At 39.2% G+C, this 27,435-nt stretch overlaps 1 protein-coding gene across 1 annotated transcript in view; it reads left to right on the top strand.

Moving 5' to 3' along the window:
- Efcab3 (EF-hand calcium binding domain 3) overlaps window positions 1-27,435 on the top strand; it is a 428,239-nt gene that overhangs the window by 310,005 nt on the left and 90,799 nt on the right. Inside the window, 19 exon segments of the mRNA XM_076935627.1 lie at window positions 747-851; window positions 1,990-2,043; window positions 2,431-2,535; window positions 3,638-3,691; window positions 4,781-4,885; window positions 9,470-9,523; window positions 10,585-10,689; window positions 11,698-11,751; window positions 12,434-12,538; window positions 13,016-13,069; window positions 13,576-13,680; window positions 19,356-19,409; window positions 20,201-20,305; window positions 21,456-21,509; window positions 21,996-22,100; window positions 24,179-24,229; window positions 25,920-26,024; window positions 26,590-26,643; window positions 27,305-27,409. Coding sequence (XP_076791742.1) covers window positions 747-851; window positions 1,990-2,043; window positions 2,431-2,535; window positions 3,638-3,691; window positions 4,781-4,885; window positions 9,470-9,523; window positions 10,585-10,689; window positions 11,698-11,751; window positions 12,434-12,538; window positions 13,016-13,069; window positions 13,576-13,680; window positions 19,356-19,409; window positions 20,201-20,305; window positions 21,456-21,509; window positions 21,996-22,100; window positions 24,179-24,229; window positions 25,920-26,024; window positions 26,590-26,643; window positions 27,305-27,409 — 1,533 coding nt within the window.

Below are 27,435 nucleotides of genomic sequence, written 5' to 3'. Positions count from 1 at the left end.
AGCATCAGGGATGGTGCTATTGGAATAGTCCCAGTTCTTGCTGTAAAGCATAATATAGGTTGGCTGCAGATTTACCATCAATGGCCTTCTGAAGCACTCGCTTCCATAACTAATGTATTATGTTCTAACATGAAAAGCTATTGAACTGAACAATTGTCCTGCACCTGTTAGAATGATCTTATGGGTTTTGTCCTTGCTTCTACTAATATGACATAACTTATATATTGTTTTTGTATGTTAAATGATCACAATCTGCCATGGTGAGAAAGCTTTTTATGAAAGTTTAAATTTTGTGTGTTTGCGTTTGGGTGAAATTTTTGAATTTGTCTTTGTCAGAGATGGTGGCTTGGAGTTTTTTTTTTTCTTTTGTTTCTCTAATTTTGCTATTAGGATAACAGAACCCAAGTCCATTTTTGAAACATTTTCTCACAAGCATTTACTGAGTGAATTTTTGGTACATTCTATTAATAATTAACTAATTAATATAAGACATGTAATATGTGTGCCTTTTAATGTGAAATTGATGAATATCATAATTTATAGCTCCAAATATGATCACTTCAAACTCCTGGAGTAAATATTTAAATTTTATTTTATATTTAAAAAAAGCACTCAAGTATTGCTTGTTTTATGGTCATCTGTATATTTAATTCAAGTTCACAAGTTTTATACTTTTACAGTGTCAGATATCATATAGCTTTTATGTTCTCAAATTCTTTTCTTGTCACCATTCACATCTTTCCTAGGAGAGTCTGTGGATATTAATGACATGGAAAATATTCTGAAAGACATGAAAGTTGAATTCACAGATAAAGATTATTTGAATCTGGTAAAACATCTTTCACTTGATGGTAAGCATATGTATATTTTATTGATATGTACATGTATATAAATCCTTCAGAAGGTTTTTGAGTACTTGACTAGGAGACTTTTCTGGTGTCACATTGTTACCAGGACTTTTTTATTTCTTAATAGTTTATTTAATATTCATACATGCATAAAATGTGTTTTGATCAACTCCAGTCCCACTCCTTCCTCCTCCAAGTTCCCCTTGAGCCCCCTTCTACTTTTTTTTGGTTTGGTTGGGTTTTTGTTTTTGTTTTTGTTTTTCGAGACAGGGTTTCTCTGGTTAGTCCTAGCTGTCCTGGAACTCACTCTGTAGACCAGGCTGGCCTCGAACTCAGAAATCCGACTGCCTCTGCCTCCCAAGTGCTGGGATAAAAGGTGTGCGCCACCACCGCCCAGCCCCCTTCTACTTTCCCCTCCCAACTTCATGTCATCAGGACTTTAAAATCATTTCTTAGAACTTCCAGAATATTTTTATCAAAAGAATATCTGAATAATTTATTTTTTCAATATGGTAACAAAGCTGTTTATTTCTCCTGATAAGGCCTGTGTATTGTTCTTCTTTGCATTAACATGACAGAAAGTACAAAGAAAAATATCAAGAGTGAAAAATAAATGATATTAGTCAGAAATTTAAAATAAATCAAATGGGATATATGTATTTCAGAGTTTACAATCAATTATTGTTAGTTTTTGTACATGAGTGAATGAAATTGCCTCATGAAAGTCTCTCTCCAGGGACTGGAGAGATGGCTCAGTGGTTAAGAGAACTTTCCTTTCTTGCAGAGTACCTAGGTTCAATTCCTAACACCTACATGGTGGCTCACAACTGCCTATAATTCCAGTCCTAGGGGATCTAATGCCTCCTTCTGGCCTTCCCAGGGGCCAGGCACACAAATAGTGCACATATGTGCCCCCAAAACACCCGTACACCCATACAGGGGTTCTTTCAAATTTAAAACAATAAAGTCTCTCTCCAAACCAACTCCATTATTGAGAAATGACAAATAAATCTGGAACGAAACCATTAAAAACTGACTTTTCTGAAGTCAGAGGATTGTGAGAATTCTAGTTTGTTGCTTGTTTGTTTAAGCAATCTTCCTTATTATCGTTTTCTGACCTGAGTTGTGCTTTTTCTTACAGCTGCAGGAAGAGTGCATAAAAAAAGAATAATGGATGGTATAAAGAGTCTTAAAAGTGAGTGCAAAGCATCATGAGAACACAGATAAATACATATAAATCCAATATTGTTCACATACATAAATTCATCTTTATTAAATATAAATATCATAAATTATTTTCCCAGAATGATTTTTAGATTATTACATATTCTAATTATAAAGTATTGGATTATAGTGCTATGATTCTCTAGGAATTTATCTATACCCATTTAGAATTTCATATGTTCAATATTATCAGAGGCTGAGATATGACATCCATTTTCAACATTTTCTCCTTATGCCTGTGACTAGGCCTTCCTGAATAATAAGTCCTCATAGATAAAGATACAATCATAGCACTCCTGAACTGACAAGATTTTTTTCCCATACTTTGATATCTTTTTAATACTTTGTCTTTTCTAAGGAGGAAAAATTGATGTGAATAACTTGAGCTCATTTCTGGAGCACATGGGGGTGGAGCTCTCACAGAACGAATTTGAAGAGTTTGCAGAAAGTCTATCTGTTGATGGTAAGCTTTGTAAGCTAAAATGTGTCCCTCTGGGCTTTTGTAGATGGCATTTATTTTATATCAAAAAGACGTTTTGAAAAGTTTACAGCAGCATCCAGATGAAACATTTGTCTTTATTAGTTCAAGCCTAGCGGGTGTCCTCCACTGTGGATGATGGAGGGGAATGGATCACAACAGAGCCTTCTTAGGTGCGAATGAAGAAGAAAATCAAATGAGAGGCCTTTGTGGACACACTGAATGTTATATGATTGCAGAGAAGCTTGCCTACTGGGAATGTTTCAAATAGAGTAATGATTGTGTCTGGTGTGAATGATTTGCTGTTCTGAATGAGGGAAAGTAATGGATGGAGAGAAATACAAGAATTTAAAGCAATGTATAATTGTGGATACTGAGAATAATTATACTACTGTCATGAGGCATTGTGTGTGGTATTAAGATTTGGATTTCAAGTATAATAATAAAATGGGAATTATTTCCAATAGAAAAATATTAGAAATATTGGCCAATATTGATTGAAGAAGATATGGAAAATATAGCTAGATCAATAATGGTAGGTGAGAAAATAGTTGACTCTCCATCACTAGCCATCACTCTAACCAAGGACAACAGACTAAAGCAGTTCTTCCCTTTGTCTGTTTGTTCTTGTGGTTCAGGGGATCCAACCTAGGACTTTGCATATGCTGGTTGAGTCCTCTTTGCCACTGGGGAGTATCACCAAGACAAGCCCAGATCATTTTAAGAGTAACTTCTTTCAAATCTTTCAGTAACTGTTGTACTGCTTTATGTTGAATAGCAGTGGTCTTTTGAAACCTCAAGACCTCCCCACAATAACACACCCACCTCCTCCACCAACACCACACCTCCTAATCCTTCCCAAACAGTTCCACCAGCTGAGGACCAACTATTCAAGCATATGAGCCTGTAAGAGCCACCACAATGTATAAAACTAAGTAAAAGAAAAAATGAAAGGGACATGTTTAATCTACTTGGTGTTAATTATCTGAAAATGTAGGCTTCTAGAACTAAAATTTGGATGATTTCAGAAATCTAGCAGGGATGAGCAAAATGAGCCTCATTGTCTCTGTGATATTTTTTTCTGCAGAAACAGGAAAGGTTGATCTAAAAAGTATTGTGCCAAAAATGACCGAGTTCGAAGGTGAGTTTCTCCAACACAGGTCTCCAAATGCTATAAATAAGTATCTTAGATGTTTCCCCAATATATTGTTGATAACAACATAGTCATTTTATTCAATTATTTGTCAGATCAAACTTATTTGATAACTTATGTATTCAAAATAAGCCACAAGATTTACTCTTTTTTTGTTGCTGTTTGTTTAATGAGGAAGCATCTTTATGTAGCCCTTAGCTGTCCTGGATTTCACTATGTAGATCAGGCTAGCCTCAAACTTACAGAGAGATCCTACTGTCTCTGCCTTCTGCATGCTGGGGCTAAAGATGTCAGCCACCATGCCCAGAACAAGACTTGTTCTTAATGGCAAGTCCTGTGTTCTTTAGGGATACTTATTTTTTTATTTATAAATATTTTTGGCTACACGTAAATAGCTAAATTTTAGGCCTGAGAAACACTGTTGAAGAAATTGGAGTTAAAGTGAATGAAAAAGAATATGTGGACCTGCTGGAAACATTTTAGATAGCTCAAGATAATGTTTTCCTGCATGATCAGTTTTATAAGTCAGTATAACTATCATTAGAATTATCTCTACTGGCAATTCTGTGTCATTTGTATACTAGATTGCATTCTGCATGCCACTCTCGAACACTGAGAGCCTTGTGCTGATATAACAAGAGTAGATTCACTTTGACTTCTTTTGACCTCTGTCACTTTGTATCTGTTCCTCCCATTTTATCTTTAGAAAAGACTTAATTCCAAGCTTAATTCCAAGCTGAAATTGCATCCACATAACTATTATTTTAAAAGACATATCAGAGATCATATTGGTTAATAACATGTTCTTACAAATCCCACCCCCCCACCATGTTTCTATTGAATTATCAGGCTAGCCTAGTGGGGGAAGCTACATGCCAAAAGCAATCCTGGTAACTTCAGTTCAGTCCCCAGCACCCACTGTTGATGGAGAGAACCGACAAACAGGGTTATCCTCAGACCTCCACATGGCCATAGCATGAGTGCCAACCCCCAACACACACACACTCGATAACAAATATTTTCAAATGAGTTACAAGTTCTTAAAATGTTCACCTGTAAACATTCTCCCTTTCAAAGGAGAAAAGATTAGTGTCGGTGACCTGAGAAACACTATTGAAGAAATTGGAGTTAAAGTGAATGAAAAAGAATATGTGGACCTGCTAGAAAGGCTGCCATTTGATGGTAAGCTGGGGCGTGTTCCTGAGACCTCTAGAAACTTCAGTTTCTTCTTATGGCTCTATTTTCTGAAGTGTGTGTGTGTGTGTGTGTGTGTGTGTGTGTGTGTGTGTACATTTCCGTTTCCATGTGTGTGTGGCAGGCATTGGTTTTTAGTCATATGTAGGCACAGTATGTAGGTGTGCATGCATGTGAAGGCTCAGGTTGATGTGGTGAAACATCCAGGATGTTCCTCTAGCTCATTCATTAAGGCAGGGTCTCTCAACCAAACCCAGATCTCACAGATTTAGCTGATTTCACTAACCAGCTTGCTCAGGGATCCCACGTCTCTGCTTTCCAAGGCTAAAATTACAGGAAGGCTGCCACTCACTTGCAGCATGTGTGTGAGTTCTAGGGATTATGACTCCTGTTCTTAGAGCATGGGACAAGTGCTTAACCACTAAGAGAGCCTTCTGCACAACCTCTGAAATACGTATTTTGAAATGATGTGTGTTGAAATGTTACCTGTACCCATCTTCCAGCCCTTCCTTATTGCGGTGGGTGGGTGGGTGGGGGGGAGTTGCTGTATAATAAAAGTTTACTTATCTACATTACTATGCTACTGTAGCTGACCTGCCTTCTGTGTTCCTCTGAGGCCAGAAAGTGCAGTTTCTGGAACTTATCACCTCATCCCAAAAACAGCAAAGGGTTAAGTAAATAGCCTTTGTACTATCTCAGCAGGAACTTCTGGGCCCTAACTTATGCCTGCTAGTCTGAGGTTGCAGGAAGAACAAACACTTAGAGAAGTTATTATAGAGTTTATTACTAAGTGTAAAAAGTTTCCTATGAAAGCTACCTAAGGGGAAGAGTGGAAAGGTCCTAAGAGGGGAAAAGGAAAACTTCTATTCTATTTGAGAAAAGGGAAAAATTCTATTCTATATACTACTCTAAATGGGGAAAGGTAAAAAATTCTATTCTATCTCTCCATTGTATCTCTTGATTTATCTGCCTCTCATCTCTTTGTCCTCAGTACTTATAAATCTTTCAGAATACATGATCACATGTTACAAAGATCATCACAAGTTCACACCAAAAATCAAGTCATAAATTGAAATAGAAGTTTACAACAGAGAATGTTTACATGCATATCCATTAGGAGTAATTATCTGGCTAAACATCCATCACCTGTCACAGCTCCACAGGTTCACTGAAGGTTTAAAACTATAACTAAGAAATTAGTGAAGTTTTGTATAGACAAACCCAGGCAATATTTTATCTTCTATCCCAGCACCTATAATAAATCATAAGTTCCCTTTTAGTGACCTTTGGTCAATTGTTTTACAACCACTTGGAATGTGCTCTGAGTAGGAGAAAGTCTGGTTACTATCTAAGAGCAATTAACTGATGACCCTTGGGAGACTGGCAGAGTTCTCTTTGCAGTTTTGACTATCAGAAAAGGGACCTAATAGCAGTCCCACTATAAAAGAGCTTAACAATCATTGATGTAATTTTAGGAATTCTTATAGGATCATCATTAAGACTTAAGAAGTCATCTATTTGTCTATATAGCATCACTAGAAGACAGTGCATCTTCGTGGATCTGCAGAGATCTGCTCCAAAGGGGTGTGCTATTGCTTAGTGATTGCTACAATAGGAAAAGCATATTAATATTAATTAGTGGCAGGAATCATTCCTAAAATAAGTCCCTTACAGCCTTGCTGAATAAGGGCTCACTTGTCGCAGATTATATAATAATCCAAGGCAAGCCATTTCAGGATGATCACCTGCTAATTATTAGCTTGTCCCATTATGGCTCCTGACATCTTATGAACAGTCTGTTATTCTGTACCTCAGGTGCAGAACTTAATACTCAAAAAATCTTCCACAAAATCAGATCTTGAGAAAAAGAAGGGGAAAAATACATTCTTGCTGAGTTTTTAGGGGGAAGGCAGGGCTAACATCTTTCTTCTGGTACACAGCAGAGGTCCTCATGAGAAGTCCGTTTCCTCTCTGGGACACTTTTCTAAATCTTGGTACTGAGACTTGTCTTTTCCTTACCCCTTTCCCCTTCCCACACCAAGCTAAACCCTAGCTGCTCTTGTTTTTATTCTCAGCATTTGGGAGTAGGCTAAATCTTTCTCCCTTCTTCTTTAAACAAAAAGGCTCAACATCTTCCCAATATAATCCTGTTTTATTTTAATTTTATTAGGAAAGCTCTACATTGTAGCCAAGGTTAACCTTAAAGTCTCTGCATAGCCCAAGCTGGTCCCAAATTCTCAGCCATCCTCCTGTCTCTCAAGTAAGCTTTTAAAAAGCATGGTTTTAGCCAGACATGATAACATGTCTAGAATCCCAGTACTGGGAAGGCAAGGGACGAGGAGGAGGAGGAGGCAGAGAAAGAGGAAGGGGGTGATTTAAAGATAGTCTGAGCGAAACAATCAAAAGGGAAGGAAAATATTTTATGCTTCTTCTTGGGCTGGAGAGATGGCACAGTGGTTAAAGCACAGGTCGCTCCTGCAGAGGACCTATGTCCTGTTCCCAGCACACACATGGTGGTGTACAACAATCTGTAACTCTAGTTCCAGGGGATACAGTGGCTTCTTCAGGCCTCTACAAACACTAGGCACACAGGCACACACTTGATATATACCACATTCAAGCAAACACTCATACACATAAAATTAAAACTAAACCTTTTTAAAAGTACCTTCTCACAAATATCTACTTCTATAAATAATTATTGTACCAGATGCTAAGAAATTAACCTTTCCCATATTGTTACACTAGTTCAGAAGTTAGTAAACCTTCAAGTATGAGCCTTGCCATTGAAGACTAAGAAAATTCTTGCTGCCTCTTAGGCCACAGGCATGTCTCCCTTTAGTAGTGAAAACAGAGGATGAATGTGTGGTAGAAAAGAAGGAGGGAGGACTCGAAGGGAGGAGATGTTCCAGCACATGGGAGGCAGGAGGAGAATCCAGAGGTCAAGGCCAGTCTAGAGTTCATAAGCAAGACCCTAGCAAAAAGCAAGGAAGGAAGGAAGGAAGGAAGGAAGGAAGGAAGGAAGGAAGGGAGGGAGGGAGGGAGGGAGGGAGAAAGAATGGAAGAATGGAAGGAATAAAGACAGAGAACATCAAGGAAGCAGGAGTGGAGATCTATGAACCACAGAGTAGGGAGGACTGTAGTGAAACAGTATCTGAACATGCCAGGACCATCTCACTCAGAGCCTGCAGCAGCTATGGTTCCCTGCATGAGAATAAGTCAATGTTCCAGCATAGATGAGGAGGGGACACAACAGCCTCCATCGCTAGGTGAGAGGCTATAGATGGTTGATGGATGCTAAAGGAGACTGTTTTCTTTGGGAATGTCATCCCTGGTGGGTTGCTCCAGTACGGGTCCTGATGTCATGCATGCATATATGAACAGTACTAATCAGATATGATGGGGTATTTTAAAAGGGGGTGGGTTGAGGAGATGGCTCAGCAGTTAAGAGTACTTGCTGTTCTTTCAGAAGATTTGAGTTCCATTCCCAGCACCCACACCAGACACAGCTCCTATAACTCTAAGTCCAAAGGAGTCTACCCCGTCTTCTGACCGAGTCTACCCTGTCTTCTGACCTTCAGGGCACTAATAAAGCAGGTGTGCATGCAGGTGTTTTTAAGAGAACAAAGTTAGGAAGAAGACATGGGGGAAATGTGGGGGATGAATATGATTGAATACAATATATACATTCTCAAATAATAAATTAAAATACATTTTAAAACTAAGGGGCCAGAGAGGTGACTCAGTATTGAGAACACTTGTTGCTCTTGTGGAGGAGCCAGGTTTGGTTCTCAGCACCCAGCCATCTGTCTCTCCAATTCCAAGGAATCTGATGCCCTTTTTTTGGCCTTCAAGTATACTAGCAAGCATGATGTGAACAGACATAGATGCAGGTAAACAGTCATAGGCATACAAAGTAAAAATAAATACTTTTAAAAAGTAATATTTAGCCAGGCAGTGGTGGCGCACGCCTTTAATCCCAGCACTTGGGAGGCAGAGGCAGGTGGATTTCTGAGTTCGAGGCCAGCCTGGTCTACAGAGTGAGTTCCAGGACAGCCAGGGCTACACAGAGAAACCCTGTCTCGAAAAACCAAAGTACTACTACTACTAATACTAATACTACTAATAATAATAATAATAATAAAAGATGGAAAAGGATACAGATAAGAACAATGAATTGTGGGTTTGACTCTCTTACATAAGCCAGTGTTTGTCTTGGATGTATTACTGGATGAGTTATTTTAGTCCTGATGGTGCTCAGGAGCCGACCTCATCATACACTGTGACAACACTCATCCCAAGGTTACAGTGAAAGAACGGAGGCATCGATCTGCCTAAGGCCACAAAGCCAGTTATAAGCCAAGCCCAAGCATTTAAACCTGAGCTCAGCCTCTAACCAGATGCTCACTCTGTACCGTCATGGCCATTAGACATCAACTTCATCATGACTGGAAGGTGGAGACAGACCTACTTCGTGAGGTCAGACACAGAATGAAAAGTCTGACTGTATTCTCTGAGACATTCTCTGTCCTGAACTGTAGTTTTTTTGTTTTTTGTTTTTTTTTTTTACAGAAAATAATAAAGTTTTTCGAAATAAAGTCCTGTCAAATCTGAGATCTTACAAAGGTGAGTGGTAAATGTCATGAGAAAGTGATAAATATTCTCTGTCTTTGTCCTTTCCTCCTAGTTTATGATTTCTCTGGTACCTTTTCTATGTATTGGTCATGTCTTTGTATGCATTTGGTGTGTAAATTAGGTCAGCATCAATTTCAAAGGAATCAGCCTTGAGTGCACAGCTTTATTCCTGTGTGTTGTGGATGGATCTCATGAACGCTTGATCACCACTGTGCTGGATTAGAGCCACCACAATGCTCAGCTGGGAACTGTCGTTTAATAAAAAGGCCAGTTTAGGAGACATTGCAACTCAGAGTCCAGTTATCCAGTCATAACCACTTGATATTTTCAAACCATTTATAATTAAAATATCAAAACTTTTATATAGTCAGAAGTGCTCTAAAATCCCATTGGAAGTTTGCACACATGACACCAGGGTCCTGGTCTTCCCTGTCTTAACAGCCACTCTCTTCCAGTGCTGGAAGCAATTATCATGCCTGCAGTTGAGATGAAGTCACTGATTTGTGATGGGCATATGGAATCCCCATTCATCCATCCAAGGGATAAATGTGTTTGAGACTCACTACTAGTTATGTGCTTGCTGTGTGATGGCAGACATAACCGCAGGGCATCATTCATGCCCCTCATGACATGACTGTTTTTGCCAGGATGACGATTTCAACTTCTGTACTTTACATGATGCCACAACTCTTCCCAATTAAAAACTGTCTTCTTACTGTAATCATCCTTTATAATAATTATATGTAACTGTATTTTTCTGTGGAATTAAAAAAATATATAATCAATACCATAGTGAGACATGTCAAGTCTCATTATGAAGTCCTGGCACTCTCTCTGAAGACCAGGCTGGCTTCATAGAGATCCACCTGCCTCTGCCTCCCAGATCCTGAGAGTAAAGGCATATGCCTCCACACCCAGGCTAATTAACTGTTAACAGTAGCCAGGCCTGGTGAAAGTATACTTCAATTTAGCAAGAGAAGTCTTTATGTCTGGATTGGGGTTTACTCACGTTCCTGTCCCCTTTTTTTTTTTTTTTTTTTTTTTTTTTTAAGGTGGAAAGGTTGATATCAATAATCTGAAGACACTGCTCATGAACTTGGATCTGAACCTCAACAACAAGGAAATAAGGAGTGTGATCCAAAAGCAGACTGCTGGCGGTAAGCACAAGGGGGCCTATGGGATTGGGGGCACAGAATCTTGGGATTAAGGGTAAGAATTCCTGCATGCTTATAACCTCAGCACTTGGGAGCCAGTGACAAGAGGATTTCTAGAAGTCCAAGGCCACCCTGTGCTACCTAGTAAGTTCCAAGCCATCCAGACAACACACACACACACACACACACACACACACACACGCACGCACGCACGCACGCACGCACGCATGCACGCACGCACGCACGCACGCACGCACACCACATCTACAATTAGATTGATCTGAGAATTTAAGGTATTTTTTTTATGGAGAGGAATTTGGCCTAAAAGCAAAAAGGAATGTTGTTTTTGTCTTTTTGAACTCTGTAGTCATCATGCTGTCCCAGTGAGTGCTGAGAGCACTGTGACAGGCCATGGACTTCTAGGAAAAAAAGAAAACGGAAGCAGTGGTTAAAAGCAAATGAATTGCAAAGACAGAGGGAAAGATCTACAATGGGAACTAGTAGAACACCATTAATATGTCCTAAAGTATCAGTGACATGATAAATACCGAAGTGGATAACATAGGGGACAACATATCAGGAATAGATGGAGGAGAGGAAGCATTTAGATCAACATCTACATTAAATTTGAGGGGCAGAGAGACACAGAGACAGAGAGAGACACAGAGAAAGGGGAGAGGAGGAGGAGAAGAGAAAGAGAACACCTCTTTTTGAATGGTATCACTACCATATTTAGAAGGCAGCTAAAGATTCAAGGACTGAAAGACATGGTACATGAGTGCCATGAAGACATGACACATATAACAGCCAAACCCTGTGTTCAAGACAATGGCCACAGTCCAAGAATCTAATGAGGAATTCTGCATTCAAAACAGGAAATATAAATTTAAGGTAAACAGAGATAGATTAGTAAAATGTATACTCTCCTATCAGATCCTAATTTATTATTTTTCTAAGTGCTGTGTCATTAATTGTGTTCTATGTCTTAATTGTTTGTGTTCTGTATTACAGCTAATCAAAGTATCCCTTTGAAAAAAGTACTGGCAGATGTGAACTCAGTGATAGGCAAGTTAAAAGTTATATAAACTTTAAACCCTAAATCTTGATATTTCATGTCTTTTCAATAGCACATAAATTCACGAGCACAGTAGGCATATAGACAAAAATCTGGAGTCTTGTCAACAGACTGCTTCCTTATCTAGAGTGCTGTTGGCACACAAACATGAGGACCTGAGTTCAAGCCCTGGTACCTACATAAAATCAAGTTGTGGAGGGACACCCTTTTATTCCCAGTACTGAAAGGGTGGAGATAGGTGGATCCCTATCTGGTCAGCCAACCTATCATACTGTATGAACTCCAAGCCAGTGAAAAACAGTCTCAAAAAATCAAGGTGTATGGCTCCCTGAAGGACCCCAACTGAAGGTGACCTCTGACCTCCATGCCCACACACACCTGCACATGCATATACACCCACAAATACACCAGCATATGCATATACAACAAATTGTTTTTTTTTCAAATTAAGTGTAATAAAATAGCTCTTCTCCCCAGAGTGAAAGACACGTGTTCTGATTGTACTGCTGTTTATTCTGCCTTGAATAAAGCCTCTCCGTGCCTTTTTTCCCCTAACAGTTACATGTTGTGATATAAAAACATGAACGATTTTCTTCCTTGCTTTTTGCTGTTTAGATATCTCCTCATATTGCAGACTATACTTACTATTTCTGTTTTTTTTTTTTTTTGAAGGAGAAAAAATTAATATCAAAGATGTGAAAGCTTTTGTGGAAGATGCTGGGATAACACTGACACCCAAAGAACAGGCAGAACTGATTAAAACTCTACCAGTTGATGGTGAGCTTTTCAAACACTGTGAGAGTGTCAAGGGAAGTTAGTTGAGTTAGGTTAAGACACGTTAAAAAAGCAAACTTTATCTTCTGGTTAAAGTTACTATATCCTACAGTGATGGTTGCTATTGTTGTGGTGAAATGTACCATTTCACCCTAGTAGTGAAAGTCAAATTGGGAGATGTAAGGAGGAAGTGAGGCTGGCGGGAAGAGGGAAGTGGGAGAAACAAAGAAAAGAGAAGCAAAGGAAAGATGCGTTCGTATTCCTGTACGATGTTTGCAACACATGAGTAGATGTTTCTATCCAGTTAAACATGTGCTCTGAAAAATGTTCTCTGGTCCATGCTTTTGAACTCTTGGAAAGGCAAAACATCAAACTATGAGTCAAAAGATAGAAGCCCCTGACTGAGAGGGTGGCTTTGTGCTGTCTCTCTAAGGTGCTGGTGACACTTTTCTGTGATGTACGTGTGCCCCTGTTTTTCAGACGAAGGAAATATACATGAGAGCAGATTGATAGACCAGCTGAAGTCTTTTGAAGGTAAGGAGCACAGTGAGAAGACAAGCGTCCTGGCCTCTCGCCTGTGCCATCCTCCAGTTGACCTCTGAGAGCGGCCACCTCTCCCACACTAACCCCATCCTTACTCTCCTGCTGTCAGTCACACCCACAGTTTACAAACCGTCTGTCATTTTCCTGGAGAAATTAGCTTTTGACCAAAAAATTGAATTCAAATCTGGTTCCACATAGAAAAATGTGAAATAAAGGACTGGATATTTTGAGGGTGGGCAGATTTCATTAACTCAACAAACTAAAATCAGCTTTTAGGCCCTATCGGTGTAACTGATGGGAGAGTGGGTTCCTTGAGATTTTCCTCTGGATAAAGTAAGGGCATTTTCAGTTTTCTTTCCAGTTTGGCCATGTCTGTGCACTTGAACATTTGGGTTGTTGATATTCTTGCCAACAGCCACGATATGAGGGAATCGGTAAAAGTTTTCTTACTCGGGGAAGATACTGAGTTTGTTTGGTGTTCCTGATTCTTTCTTTAGGTGGGACAGTTAATGTCAATAACATAGAAAATGTTCTGGAAAACTTGAAGATCAAGCTGTCAGATGAGAAAGTAAAAGAACTGTCAAAAAACCTTTCAGCTGATGGTAAGCACGTGGATGTAATCAGACCTTCCATTTGGTTTGGTATATTTTCATTAATTTGATGTATATATGTGCTAGAGTGGGCTATAGGTGACACATCTTTACTTAAGTGACTAAAGTGAAGAAAAACAGCTTATGACACAGAAAGGGTTGCTAATTTCATATTAATTACATATTTCAGTTTCTAAACGCTATGTCATCAAACTGTACACTTCTCTATCTTGTAATACATGTACTTCCTTGTCTGGTCTTTCTTTAGTGTGACACTGCCCACAGAAGTCCTTCTTAGCCTCAACTCTTTGATAGACTAGCAAATTTAAACTGCAATGTGTTTTCTTCTTTTTAAAAGAAACAGACAAGAGAGAGCTGACTCCCAGGAGTTGTCGTCTGACAACTGTATGGGTATCATGACATGTGTGTGCCTACACACATATATATGCTTTGGAGGTTTGAATGAGAATGGCACCCAAGGATCTTATATATAAATGTTTTGTTCTCAGTTAGTGGAACTATCTGCAAAAGATTGGGAGGTGGGGCCTTGTTGGAGTGGGTGTGGCCTTCATGGCGTAGGCATGGCCTTGGAAGAGGTGTGTCACTGGGGGTTGACTTTGAGGTTTCTTTCTTTTTATTGGATATTTTATTTACATTTCAGATGTTATCCCCTTTCCCCATCTCCTCCCCCCCAGAAACCCTCTATCCCATCCCCCCTCCTCCTGCTTCCATGAGGATGTTCCCCCACCCACCCCCCCACTCCCACCTCCCCACCCTCGAATTCACCCACACTGGGACATCCAGCCTACAAGGGGCCAAGGATCTCCTCTCCCACCTATGCCCTACAAGGCTATCCTCCCCTACATATACAGCTGGAGCCATGGGTCCCTCCCTATGTGCTCCCAGGCTGGTGGTTTAGAACCTGGGAGCTCTGGATGGTTGGTAAAGTTGCTCTCCCCATGGGGCAGCAAACCCTTTCAGCTCCTTCAGCCTTCTCTCTAACTCCTCCATTGGGAACCCCATGATCAATTCAATGGTTAGCTGTGAACATCCACCACAGTATATGTCAGGTTCTAGCAGACCTCCAAGCTATATCAGGTTCCTGTCAGCTTGTACTTCTGGCACCCACACCAGTGCCAAACCTTGGTGACTGCACATGGGATGGACACCCAGGTGGAAGAGTCTCCAGACAACCCCTCCTTCAGTTTCTGTTCCACATTTTGTCTCCATATTTGCTCCTATGAGTATTTTGTTACTCCTTCTAAGAAGGACCAAAGCACCCACACTTTGGTCTTCCTTTTTCAATAGCTTCATGTAATCTGTGAGTATCTTGGGTATTTCGACCTCTTGGGCTAATATCCAATTATCAGTGAGTGTATACCATGTGTGTTCTTTTGTGATTGGGTTACCTCACTCAGGATGATATTTTCTAGTTCCATCGATTTGCCTAAGAATTTCATGAATTCATTGTTTTTAATAGCTAAGTAATACTCTATTGTGTAAATGTACCACATTTTCTGTATCCATTCCTCTGTTGAAGGATATCTGGGTTCTTTCCAGCTTCTGGCTATTATAAATAAGGCTACTATGAACATAGTGGAGCATATGTCCTTGTTATAAGTTGAAGCATCTTTTGGGTATATGCCCAGGAGTGGTATAGCTGGGTCCTCAGGTAATACTATGTCCAATTTTCTGAGGAACCGCCAGACTGATTTCCAGAGTGGTTGTACCAGCTTGCAGTCCCACCAGCAATGGAGGAGTGTTTCTCTTTCTCCACATCCTTGCCAGAATCTGCTATCACCTGAGTTTTTGATTTTAACAATTCTGACTGGTGTGAGGTGGAATCTCAGTGTTGTTTTGATTTGCATTTCCCTGATGACTAAGAATGTTAAACATTTCTTTAGGTGCTTCTCAGCCATTCAAGTTTCCTCAGTTGACAATTCTTTGTTTAGCTCTGTACCCCATTTTTAATAGGGTTATTTGGTTGTCTGGAGTTCTTTGTATATATTGGATATTAGCCCTCTATCAGATGTAGAATTGGTAAAGATCTTTTCTGAATCTGTTGGTTACCGTTTTGTCTTATTGACAGTGCCCTTTGCCTTACAGAAGCTTTGCAGTTTTATGAGGTCCCATTTGTCAATTCTTGATCTTAGAGCATAAGCCTTTGGTGTTCTGTTCAGGAACTTTTCCCCTGTGCCCAAGTATTCGAGGTTTTTTCCCACCTTTTCTTCTATTAGTTTCAGTGTATCTATTTTTATATGAAGGTCCTTTATCCACTTGAACTTGTGTTTTGTACAAGGAGATAAGAATAGATCGATTTGCATTCTTCTATATGCTAGCCTCCAGTTGAACCAGCATGTTTGTTGAAAACGCTGTCCTTTTTCTACTGACAGTTTTAGCTCCTTTGTCAAAGATCAAGTGACCATAAGTGTGTGAGTTCATTCTGGGTCTTTAATTAAATTCCATTAATCTTCCTGCCTGTCTCTGTGTCAATACCATGCAGTTTTTATCACTATTTCTCTGTAGTACAGCTTGAAGTCAGGGATGGTGATTCCACCAGAAGTTCTTTTATTGTTGAGAATAGTTCTCACTATCCGAATTTTTGTTGTTGTTGTTGTTGTTGTTGTTGTTATTCCAAATGAATTTGCAAATTGCTCTTTCTATCTCTATGAAGAATTGAGTTGGAATTTTGATGGGGAATGCATTGAATCTGTAGATTACTTTCATCAAGATGGCTGTTTTACTATTAATCCTATTAATTTACTATTAATCCTGCCAATCCATGAGAAATCTTCAATTTCGTTCTTCAGAGACTTGAAGTTCTTGTCATACAGATCTTTCACTTGAGTGGTTAGATTCACACCAAGGTACTTTTATATTATTTGTGACTATTGTGAAGGGTGTCATTTTCCTAATTTCTTTCTCAGCCTATTTATCCTTCGAGTAGAGGAAGGCTACTGATTTAGTTGAGTTGATTTTATATCCTGCCACTTTGCTGAAGTTGTTTATCAGGTTTAGGAATTCTCTGATGGAAGTATTGGGGCCACTTAAGTATACTATCATATCATCTGCAAATAGTGATATTTTGACTTCTTCCTTTCCTATTTGTATCTCTTTGACTTCCTTTTGTTGTCTAATTTCTCTGGCTAGGACTGCCAGTACTATATTGAATAGGTAAGGTGAGGGTGGGCAGCCTTGCCTAGTCCATTATTTTAGTGGGACTGCTTCAAGTTTCTCTTCATTTAGTTTGATGTTGGCTACTGGCTTGCTGTATATTGCTTTTACTATGTTTAGGTATGAGCCTTGAATTCCTAATCTTTCCAAGACTTTTAACATGAAGGGATGTTGAATTTTGTCAAATGCTTTCTCAGCATCTAGGGAGATGATCATGTGGTTTTTTTTTTCCCCTTTGAGTTTGTTTATATAGTGGATTACGTTGATGAATTTCTGAATATTGAACCATCCCTGCATTCCTGGGTTAAAGCATACTTGATCGTGATGGATGATTGTTTTGATGTGTTCTTGGATTTGGTTTGCAAGAATTTTATTGAGTATTTTTGCATGTGGTACATGCATATATGCTCGTAATCCTACCACTCGAGAGGCTGGAGGCAGGATTGCAAGTTTAAGACTACTCTGAGCTATATATTGAGAGCCTGTCTGAGTAAAACACACACATATACATGGGGGGGCGGGGAGGGAGGGAGGGAGGGAGGGAGGGAGGGAGGGAGGGAGGGAGGGAGGGAGGGACAGAGAGAGAGAGAGAGAGAGAGAGAGAGAGAGAGAGAGAGAGATCCCAATAGATATGTTCTCTGAGCATAGAATTCTAGTTAGTCACTTTGTTTCAGCATGCTTAAACTATCATCCTACCATCAAGCTTTCTTATGTTGCTAGATATGATAGGAAGTCAGTTATAAACCTCACTGATTCTTGAAGAATAATTGTTTTGCTATTGTTGCTTTTAGGACATAGTTCTGAAGCTTCACTATGATGTAGACAATTGGAATATCTGGATTTTTTTTTTCACTTTTCCACCTTAGGATTCATTGGGCTTTTTTGTAATCTGACAATTGAAATCCTTTATCAGATATAGAAAACCATCAGAATTATTTTACAGTCCTATAATCTTATAGGGTTTTATTTTCTTCTATCACACTGATTAAAGAGAGACAAACTGTATCTTGGTTGGCCTTGATTTCTCTTCACTCTTGTCCATGTTTTCTTCCTATGATCCATGGAAGTCTAACATATATACATTCTGTAAGCAGTAAGAGTTCTCAAAATGTCAATCTGCCATATTGACTGTATGAGGTATTTATAATAGAAATAACCCCCTAAGGAAGAAGGGGATCTGTTGAGGTAATATTTTAAATGGCAGCATGGAATCTGTCTTTTCTTAATCAGCCGTCATGTTTCCAACTAGCCTAAGCCTGTGGCCAGGAGAGGCAGTGGCTCGGGCCGTCCCTTTAGGCAGTCAGAGACACTGGCCCTGACACCCACGAGATGCCAGTGTGGGAGATGGCTCTGCCAATCTTCCACGCTGTCTCCGCAAGGCTGGGCTGTGCCCAGACCATCCTGCCATCCATGTGGGCCTGGTAGGAAATGAGACTCTAATGCTTAAAGATTAATCAAAGGCTTTATACGTTTGGTAATGCTTAATAACAATATGCCCATACAATTAGAGGTGTTTTGCAATTAGCTAACCTAAATATAAGTTGTTACCAGGGCTGCTCTCCATACGTACATGGCTCGTCATCCTCCTACCTCTCCTTACTCCTCCTACCTTAACTCTTCCCAACTTCTGGGAAAATTTTCTGCTACAGGGATCGCATACTAATGCCATGTTCTTTATTGTAAGAAATACCAATAATGAACTTAGTTTCTAGTTTTTTCCCCTTGTCCTGAAATATCCTATACCTTTGGGCTGGGGTGATGGCTCAGTGGTTAAGAGCAGGTGCTGCTCTTGCAGAGGACCAGGGTTTGATTCTCAGCACTCACTTGGTTCCTCACAACCATCTGCAACTCCAGTTGCAAAGGATCTGATGCTCTCTTATGGGCTTTGTGTGTCTTGTATACACATAATGCACAGGCATACATATAGGCAAAACACTATACACAAGGTATTTTTGGAAAATAAAATCTAAATATGTTACATGTTCACTTCTAACGCTTTGCACTGATTTGAAGACCCCATAGAAGATAGTATAAACTAAAGAGACCAAGCCTCAAGAGAAAGAGAAAGAGGCACAATATACACAGAGTAAGATCTCTTTTGCTTTTTCTTTTAGCAGTGTGTGTGTGTGTGTGTGTGTGTGTGTTGGGCAATGTGTGCTATGATGAGTGTGTAGATCCAAGGACAACTTTTTAGAATCTGTTCTGTCCTCCACCATGAGTGTCCCAAGAATTGAACGCGAGTCATCAGGCTTGACTCTAAGTGCCTTTGTCTACTGAATAAGGTAATAGTCTTGCCAGCCTAAGGTGGAAATCTCGAAAAACAAAAAGAGAGAACAGATGATGATATTAATAGGTAACATATTTCAAGAGTAATTTTCCTCATTTCATGTTCAACTGTGTATGCCAGTATGCTGTGATTTTTAAAAATCATAAGAAAAACTCCCATTTAAAAGTCCCACTAATCTCTGCATCAGTGCATAGTTATGCATAATGTAAATTGTGGCCTTTTACAGCTTCTGGAATGACTCATCTGCAGACAGTGCTGAAAGAAGTAAGAAAATTCACTGGTGAGCAAAACATTTTGTAAAAGATATTACACAAAAGCTTCACATTTCCATATATTTTTGAAATTGAATTTTCTTAGCTGGCATGTAGTACATGTTTGTAATTTCAGCATTCAGGAGGCTGAGGCAGAAGACTTGCTGCAAGGCCAATCTGGATACTTAATGAGCACCAGGCCAGCCAGGGCTGTATAGTAAAATAATTTGCCCCAGTTATCCCAGCATTCAAGAGAAATATAGGAGTTCAAGGCCAACCTGTTCTCCAGTAGGGTGTTCTAGACTAGCCAAAGCTAAATAGAAGGATCCTGTCACAATACATACATATGTTTATGTATACATAATAATGCATATATATATATATATATATATATATATATATATATATTACATGAACACACTTAAAGTTTTCTTATCTTGTCATTGGCTTCAAAACTTTTAACTGGCATGAAAATTATATGCATTTATTTCATTTTTGGCAAACTTTTATGATGATATATATGTATAATGAGTCCTACACTTATTCTGAAACCTCTCTTTTATTTTATGCTGCCTTTCACCAAGATAGCACAGTCAACACCAATCATCATTCATTCAAAATACTTCACAACTGCTCTAACTCAGAAAATGTTAAGACATACCTGTGACAACGTGACTTCTGCGGTCATTTACACCATTACAAACGCATAGTTTCTACAAATTTGAACACATTTTCAGGTGTTCTGTACAAACTTAGTTTTGTCAAACAAAGTCAGCAAGCAATTTTCACTTTTACAATGTCTATTTTTTTTTCTCCAAAGGAGGAAAGATTGATGCTAAAGTCACACAAAGAGTGCTCAATGGCATGGGCATCGAGCTTACAAATAAGGAAGTCAGTGACCTGCTGAAGAGGTTGCCTGTTGCTGGTAGGTACCGTGTGAACCCCACGGAATGGATCTTCATGTTGTATAAATTTCAATTTGAGAACACCATAGAAACTAACACCTCTCCTGCCCCACAACACCTGGAAAACAAAGATATCAAGCTGTCATTGGGAAAACAAGTGTCTTTGGCATTTGAATTTTTTTATCCCTGCTGGCATCTTTAAACTGAATCTTGGCATTAAAAGTGTGCTCCTGGCTTTGGGGGGTAACTCAGTGGGTAAAAGCACTTGCTGTCCAAGACTGATGATCTCAGTTCACACCTCTGGAACAGAGGTAAAAGTTGCAGTGCTTGGGTCTGTAATCTTGGTCCTTCTACAATGAGATGGGAGGTGGAGATTGGAGATTTCCCAAGAGTTTCCAGACCAACTAGCCTGGTATAACAGTGCAACAGCAAACAAGACAGACCCTGTCGTAAGCAAGATAGATGGTTGACATCCAAGGTTCTACTCCAACCTACACACACACTGTGACCACCACCCACCCATGCACACATGCACACACACATGCACACACATGAACACATGCACATATAGACTCACACATACATACATGTACACATGTGCACACACAGACACATGCACATACAGACACATGTGAGTGCACACGCACACATACACAAATAAACAAGCATTTTTAAAATAGTGCCATTACCTTAAGATAAATAAAGCTTAAGTAGAACAAAGAGAAAAAAGGATGAACTAAGAGTAACAAGGAGAAAGAAAGGGAAGTTGAGCATCAGGAAAGACATCCATTAGCTTCACATTCAGAATTTTGTCCAGGGCTCAGGAAAGTCTCAGTGGCAGGGCACTTGCTCAGACGTACAAATCCTTGAGTTTAGTCCTTAGCACCACTTAAAGAAGAAGGAGAAGGAAGAGAAAGAGAAGGACAAAATGAACTTGGAGCTTAGATTAGTATAAGCCCTAGGTTCAGGCCCCAGAAAGACAAAAGTCATTAGAAAACATATGTGTCTTGTTTTGCACATATTGTAAAGAAGTGTGTGTAGACATAAAAACTGTAGAAGCATACATTTAAAAGGTAAATCTTTATAATCTGAACTTACAATTATACCTTTATTACCTCTGTTACTATATACATCATTTTTCTCTAATTATAAGTGTGTCTTATTTTACAGATGATGGGAAAATACTTAAAAACGTATTACTTGATCATATAAAGTGGCATTCTGGTAAGTGATAATCTCAATAAGGCAATTCAAACTATAATCTGTAGTCTTTACCTTAACTTAAAAAAAATCATGTCATTACACAATAATTAGGTGATTTGTTTTATTTTCTCTAAGTTTAAAGATCTTTTAGATGCAACTATAACTAATATAGTCTATAATTATCTGACAATAAAAATGTTTCAAGTTCTGTTTGCTGATCAAGAGTGCTAGTTGTCTGATATAACTTATCAGTTCATCTTAAAAAACAGTCTATAGTATATAGAATCAGTACATATAATCAATATATAAGTAACTCATCCTATATATCATTAACTTCAAAATATACTTCTCACACACTAAAGAAAGGCCCCTCTGGAGCAGCATTGGCAAAATCCACTGCATGTCCAGCTTCCACAGTGTGTCTGCAGCCCTGAGAGCTATCTGTCTGTCATTATGCAGTGGATTGCTTCCATCTATAACTTAGCCTCTGGCTCCTTCTTTCCTAAGGGGCAAAATGTCATATCTCCAAACTGGGTGACATTCTAGAAGACATGGGCTTTGATCTGGAGTATGAAGAAGTCGAAGACCTGACAAACCGTCTGGTAGCTGAAGGTGAGAGTGTCATTGTGTCTTCAGAGAGCCTCTCAGCTCCGCTGACAAACTTCCAGATATGCTCGTGGGAAAACCTGTTATCCCTGATTGTGATGCTTCTGTCAGAAATTACTCATCTGTCAAGCAAAGGGTTCTAGTTATAAACCCTAATGCCACTGAGAGTATTTAATGACCTATGCAAGAGAAAAGAAACAAAGGATCTTTTCAACGGGAAAAGAAAGGAGCGGGAGCTAAAAATTGAGGCTTAGGAGAGCCCACCACTGTTCTGGAGGACATATGTTTGGTTCCCAACACCCATGCTGGATGGCTCATGATTGCCGACAAATACTCCAGCTCCAGGGATCTTACTCCCTCTTCTGGCCTTCAGGGGGAAAAAATTAAATCCATCAAATCACCAGGAGGCTCAGAAAAGAAAACATGGCTAATCATCCTAGATTTTTTTTAGTTGATAGTGATGTGTATGTATCCTATGTAGCATGCTGTTTTAAAGTTTACTTATTAAATAATTAAACCTAGCTAATTAACAAATGCATCACCTCACACAGTTAATTATCATTTTCCTGATGATAGCAAACAGTATGCTTATTTACACTTTTAAGGAACTAAAAAAAAAAATCTGGGCATGGTGATGCAAGGCTTTAACCCTAGCACTCAGCAGGCAGAGGCAGGAGGATCTCTGTGAGTTTGAGGCCAGCCACAGCCAAGCCTACACAGAAAAACCCTGTCTCAAAACACAAAAACAAAACAGATTTAACTGTGTCACTTGCTGTGCAGTTGGCGTCTTGACATTGACTTGAACCACGATTGTGCATCTTCTCACTTGTATCCCACTTCCAGCTTCTGGAGGTCAATGCTTTCACAGTCTACAATGAGAGAACAGTGTCTGTCTCTGACTGACTTCATATAAAGTCCTCCAGTTCATCAGGGTACTCTCCACTGCTGTCTCTCATCTACTCTGAGCAGCACTGAGCTGAACATCACCTGTGTGAGGTGACACATTTGTTAATTAGCCCAGACCTCTCGTCAGTCCTCAGTCCCTTCCTTTGACTCTACTGAGCTGTGGGATTGTTGGTCTAGCAGTTTGTTTTCGAGGGTCTTCCACATTGCTTTCCATAATGGCTGTACTAATGCTACTCTCACCAACAGTGTGTAAGAGTTGTTCATTCTCATACTCTCAACAACATTGATGGGTTTTGTCCCTTTAATAACAGCCATCCTGACTCCAGTTAGGTGACATCTCATTGTAATTGGATTTACATTTCCTTGATGGTTAGCAAGCCCAGGGTTTTTTTGGTGGGTTTATTTTTTTTTTCATATATTTAGACTAAATCTATTTAACACTGTTATATCGATTGAGGTAAAATTTATTGCTTTCCCATGGTACCAAACCCTAGACTGAGTCTGACTCTAGGAATAACCTTACTTTAATTTTAAATCAAAGTCTTTTTCATTTAGACATGATAGGAAGTGAGGTGAGTTGCTAGCACATACAAGCCCAAGCTAATCTGGAGCAAACAACCTTGTGTGCATGGCTCCTGTTCTATGCAGACAGATGGTTGGCCACCATATTGCAGGGTTTGTTATTCCTGAGACAGGGTTTCTCTGTGTAGCCCTGGTTGGTCTGGAACTTGCTCTGTAGACCAGGCTGGCCTCAAACTCAGAGATCCACCTGCCTCTGCCTCTGCCTCCCAAGTGCTGGGATTAAAGGTGTGCACTACAACCTCCTGGCACACAATACAACTTTTTTAAATCTGTCATACTAAAATGATCAAACAGACTGTTCTTGGATTCTAAAGTGGAACGGGCCAAGTGAAAGATTAAACAAGGTGTCTTAAATTTCCTAGCGTTGGTGTGCATAGACATGATACATCCTGCAATTTTTCCTCCTGCACTCTATTTGTTTATCACATCCAGACCTTCAGTTTTCAATTCCATGTTCATCTTGGAAAGATTATTGTATTAGCAGAACAAATCAGGGTGAACTTTTGAATTTCAATGTTTTACCTCACACTGTAAGGTCTTGTGTTTCTGAGTGTGAGTCACCATGCCTGGGTCTTATGTGCATTTTGTCTTTGCAGATGGCTTGGTCAAGATGAGCCAGATAATGGAGAATATGGAGTCGCTCACAGGTCAGTGAAAGGCCACAAGGCAGAAACGACTTTTAGTCGAAATATTCTGATGAAGTTTACACTTCACAATTTTCAATATCCAAACCCCATTATGGGGGCTTCATTTAGTATGTTAGTTTGTTAGTCTTGCTGATATATCAATAATATATTTTATACATCCCTGTGAGGTGGCTCAATAGGTAGAGACACTTGGTATCAAGCTTGATGGCATAAGTTTGGTCCCAGAGACCCAGCTATTGGAGAGAACTTACTCCTGCAAATTATCTTCTGACTTCCATGAGGATGCCCACAACATAATAAATGAATAAATGAGTTGCAATAGAAAGTAAAAATATTTTATCCAATAGTCCAAATTAGTTTTTGGCAAAGCTGTTACATTTTTCTATTGTTGTAGTATACTGGATTTCTTTCTCAACAACTTAAATTAGTTGCACTGTTCACACAGCTAAAATAAACCCAGGTAACTATGATGATCACTGGGAAAACAATGCACTGTCTTATTTTAAGGAATAAATTTTTTCTATTTTATCCCAAAAATCTAATCATTTTAAGAATAGATCACCTCATCATATCATATAGTGTAAAAATAGAAAACATGTAGCTTGCAGAGGGGAGGGGCTCATAAGGCCCCACCCCCCTAGCTGAAGAGCTATTGGCAGTTGTTAGCAAATTGTTGCTAGGGAAAGTCAATTCCCTTGAGTGGTGTGGTCCTTGCTCATGCTCCAGTAGATGGTGCTCTCCATACATGTGTGTATGGGTAGCAGTAACTCAACACGAGGGTATTAAAACAAACAACAACGACAAACAGAAGAAAACAACGTGAATTTGGACAGGGTATGTGGAGGATCTGAGTTGGAAATTGAGGTAGGATATATTCTGAATGCATTGTATTCACATATCTAATTACCAAAGAGTAAGTAAAACATTTAAATTGGCATTATTTAATCTGTAAAAAAATACATATATAGTCATTTATACCATAGCCATATTGATCTATGACCTCCATGTCAGAATATTGATTTATGCTGTTGCTCATAGTGAAATGAATGCAATGATTTACTGGAGATTTTTACCAACAACCACATTAATAAAGCCAATTACAAGTTTTGTTCTTGTGTTTCTATTTTTTGGCTGGCCAGACCAAAAATGGGCTTGTGCCTCTGAAAAGTCTCTTGGTAGCCAAGTCAGGGATGCAGAGTTCTAAAGGCAAACCCCACAAAGACCATAGTTTATATCAAAGTTAAATGAAGTCAGAGTAACCTTGAAATATTCATTCCTGGGCAGAGCATGGTAATTATGTTAGACAAAACACATAAATTATTTTTCACTTATATTTTTTCTAGTTATTTTAGTTTTTAAAATTATTTTGGTTAATACATCTGGACCATGGTCAAGGCCTTAGAAATCTCAAATGTGTTTCCAAAGCAGACATAGGCATTGGAGAGGTGGGTGGAGGACTGAGAACTGCCGAAGCAAGCACAAAATGGAGTTAGAACAAGATGACATCACTTAGGCATTTCATTAGAACTTACAAAATATTTTTCTGTCCGGAATTGAGCAGTTTATGTCTTTTTTTTTTATATATATCCTCTTAGACTCTTGACTTAGGCTTTTGATCATCCAACCCTTCAGGTAAATGTAGACGACATAGTTTATAACCATTTTGCTCTCATTTCTGTTTATTTCAAAGGAAACAAAGTGAATATTGATGAAATAGATCATGTGTTGAAAGACATAGGGGTAGATCTCACACCTAAAGAACGCTGGGAGCTGATGAAGACTCTGCCGATTACCTGTGAGCATTTCCGGTTCAACCTCAGCTTCTGGGGGCGGGGCAGGCTTGGGCATGTGCACTGTGGAGCTAGCTGGGAGTCACTGAGTACACATTACACATCGGTCTGCATACAACATATTGAGGACATCTTAAGTGATAAGATTAAAGTCACAAGTCTTTGCATCCATGGAGACTATCTGACATAGGGGCTTACTCTATTGGGACTAAATCTGAGAACTTCTTAAGAAAGAAATTAATTCATGAATCAAGATATGATTACAAGTTTTTGAGTTGAGACATTACTTCTGTAATGTCTGACAACCCTAAAGCACAAAGAAAGTAAGGACAGGGGAGAAGGCAAGACAAACAGGAACATGTTAGTTAGATCAGTATTAGCCTAGCAAAGTGGGACATTTAGAACGTCCAATCCTTCACGTTATTGATAAAGCCTAGTTGAAGAAAGCTGTGTGGATAACAGACTAGATATACCACATCTGCATGGTTACTGCCTTCATGGTGGTGGTCCACAGTCATGTTATGGGTGCCAGTGCTTGGTCTGTGACACTGATTATGTCTTCTGTTACAGCTGATAATAAAGTGTATCGGAACCGATTGTTGGATAGTTTAAAAACTTTTCACAGTGAGTAACAAATACAGTGTCAAGTGAAACAAGTCTTCAAGTTTCTTTCTTTCTGGAAAGTCTACTTCTTACTTAATGGTAACAGGAACTTGTTTCTGTTGAGGGTTATTCCACACCACTCCTCTGTCTCACACTAATACTACAGGGATAGTTCTGTTACAGCCATTTCCCACCTAAGTTACACTGATCTTCTTGTCTTGGTCTGACAACTTGAATGTGGAAACGTTTCTTACCCGTAGTGTCACATTCTAACATTCATCAGTCTTTTTATCCTTCTCTATGTCTTTTGTTTTAAATTTATGGAGATAATCTGACAGGTTTCAAACCTGGCAGTCACAATTATGGTTGTGTCTGACATCTCTACTATGTCAGAACAACTAACAAGAACAACTAAATAAAGAACAACTAACAAGCCTTAGTCACTCCTGTTACTCCAGGAATCTACTACAAATGTTGGCAGCATGTCTCGTGACATGTATATGGGATGATTCTTTCTTACCCTCCACCTAGTCCCTGACACTTGCTTTTTATTCTTTCTTTAAACATTCACAGCCTTGCTTTCTTTCCTCCTTTATGACCCAGTCCCTGGAACTAGGTAGAATTTTAAACGATGAAGTTTAATTTTACATTTTCATCTTATTTCATCTCTTCCTTTCTCAAGGAGGAAAAGGCTTTACAAGTAAACTAGAAACCATCATGGAAAACTTGAACTACAACATTGATGAAATAGACATGAATGAAGTACTGAACTACTTGAAAACGGATGGTATTTTATTTACTACCAAGACTTCC

This window comes from Arvicanthis niloticus, chromosome 6, assembly GCF_011762505.2.
Source record: "Arvicanthis niloticus isolate mArvNil1 chromosome 6, mArvNil1.pat.X, whole genome shotgun sequence".
NCBI lineage: Eukaryota > Metazoa > Chordata > Mammalia > Rodentia > Muridae > Arvicanthis > Arvicanthis niloticus.
The sequence above is the reverse complement of the archived record's forward strand: the minus strand, read 5'-3'. Positions and strand labels throughout refer to the sequence as shown.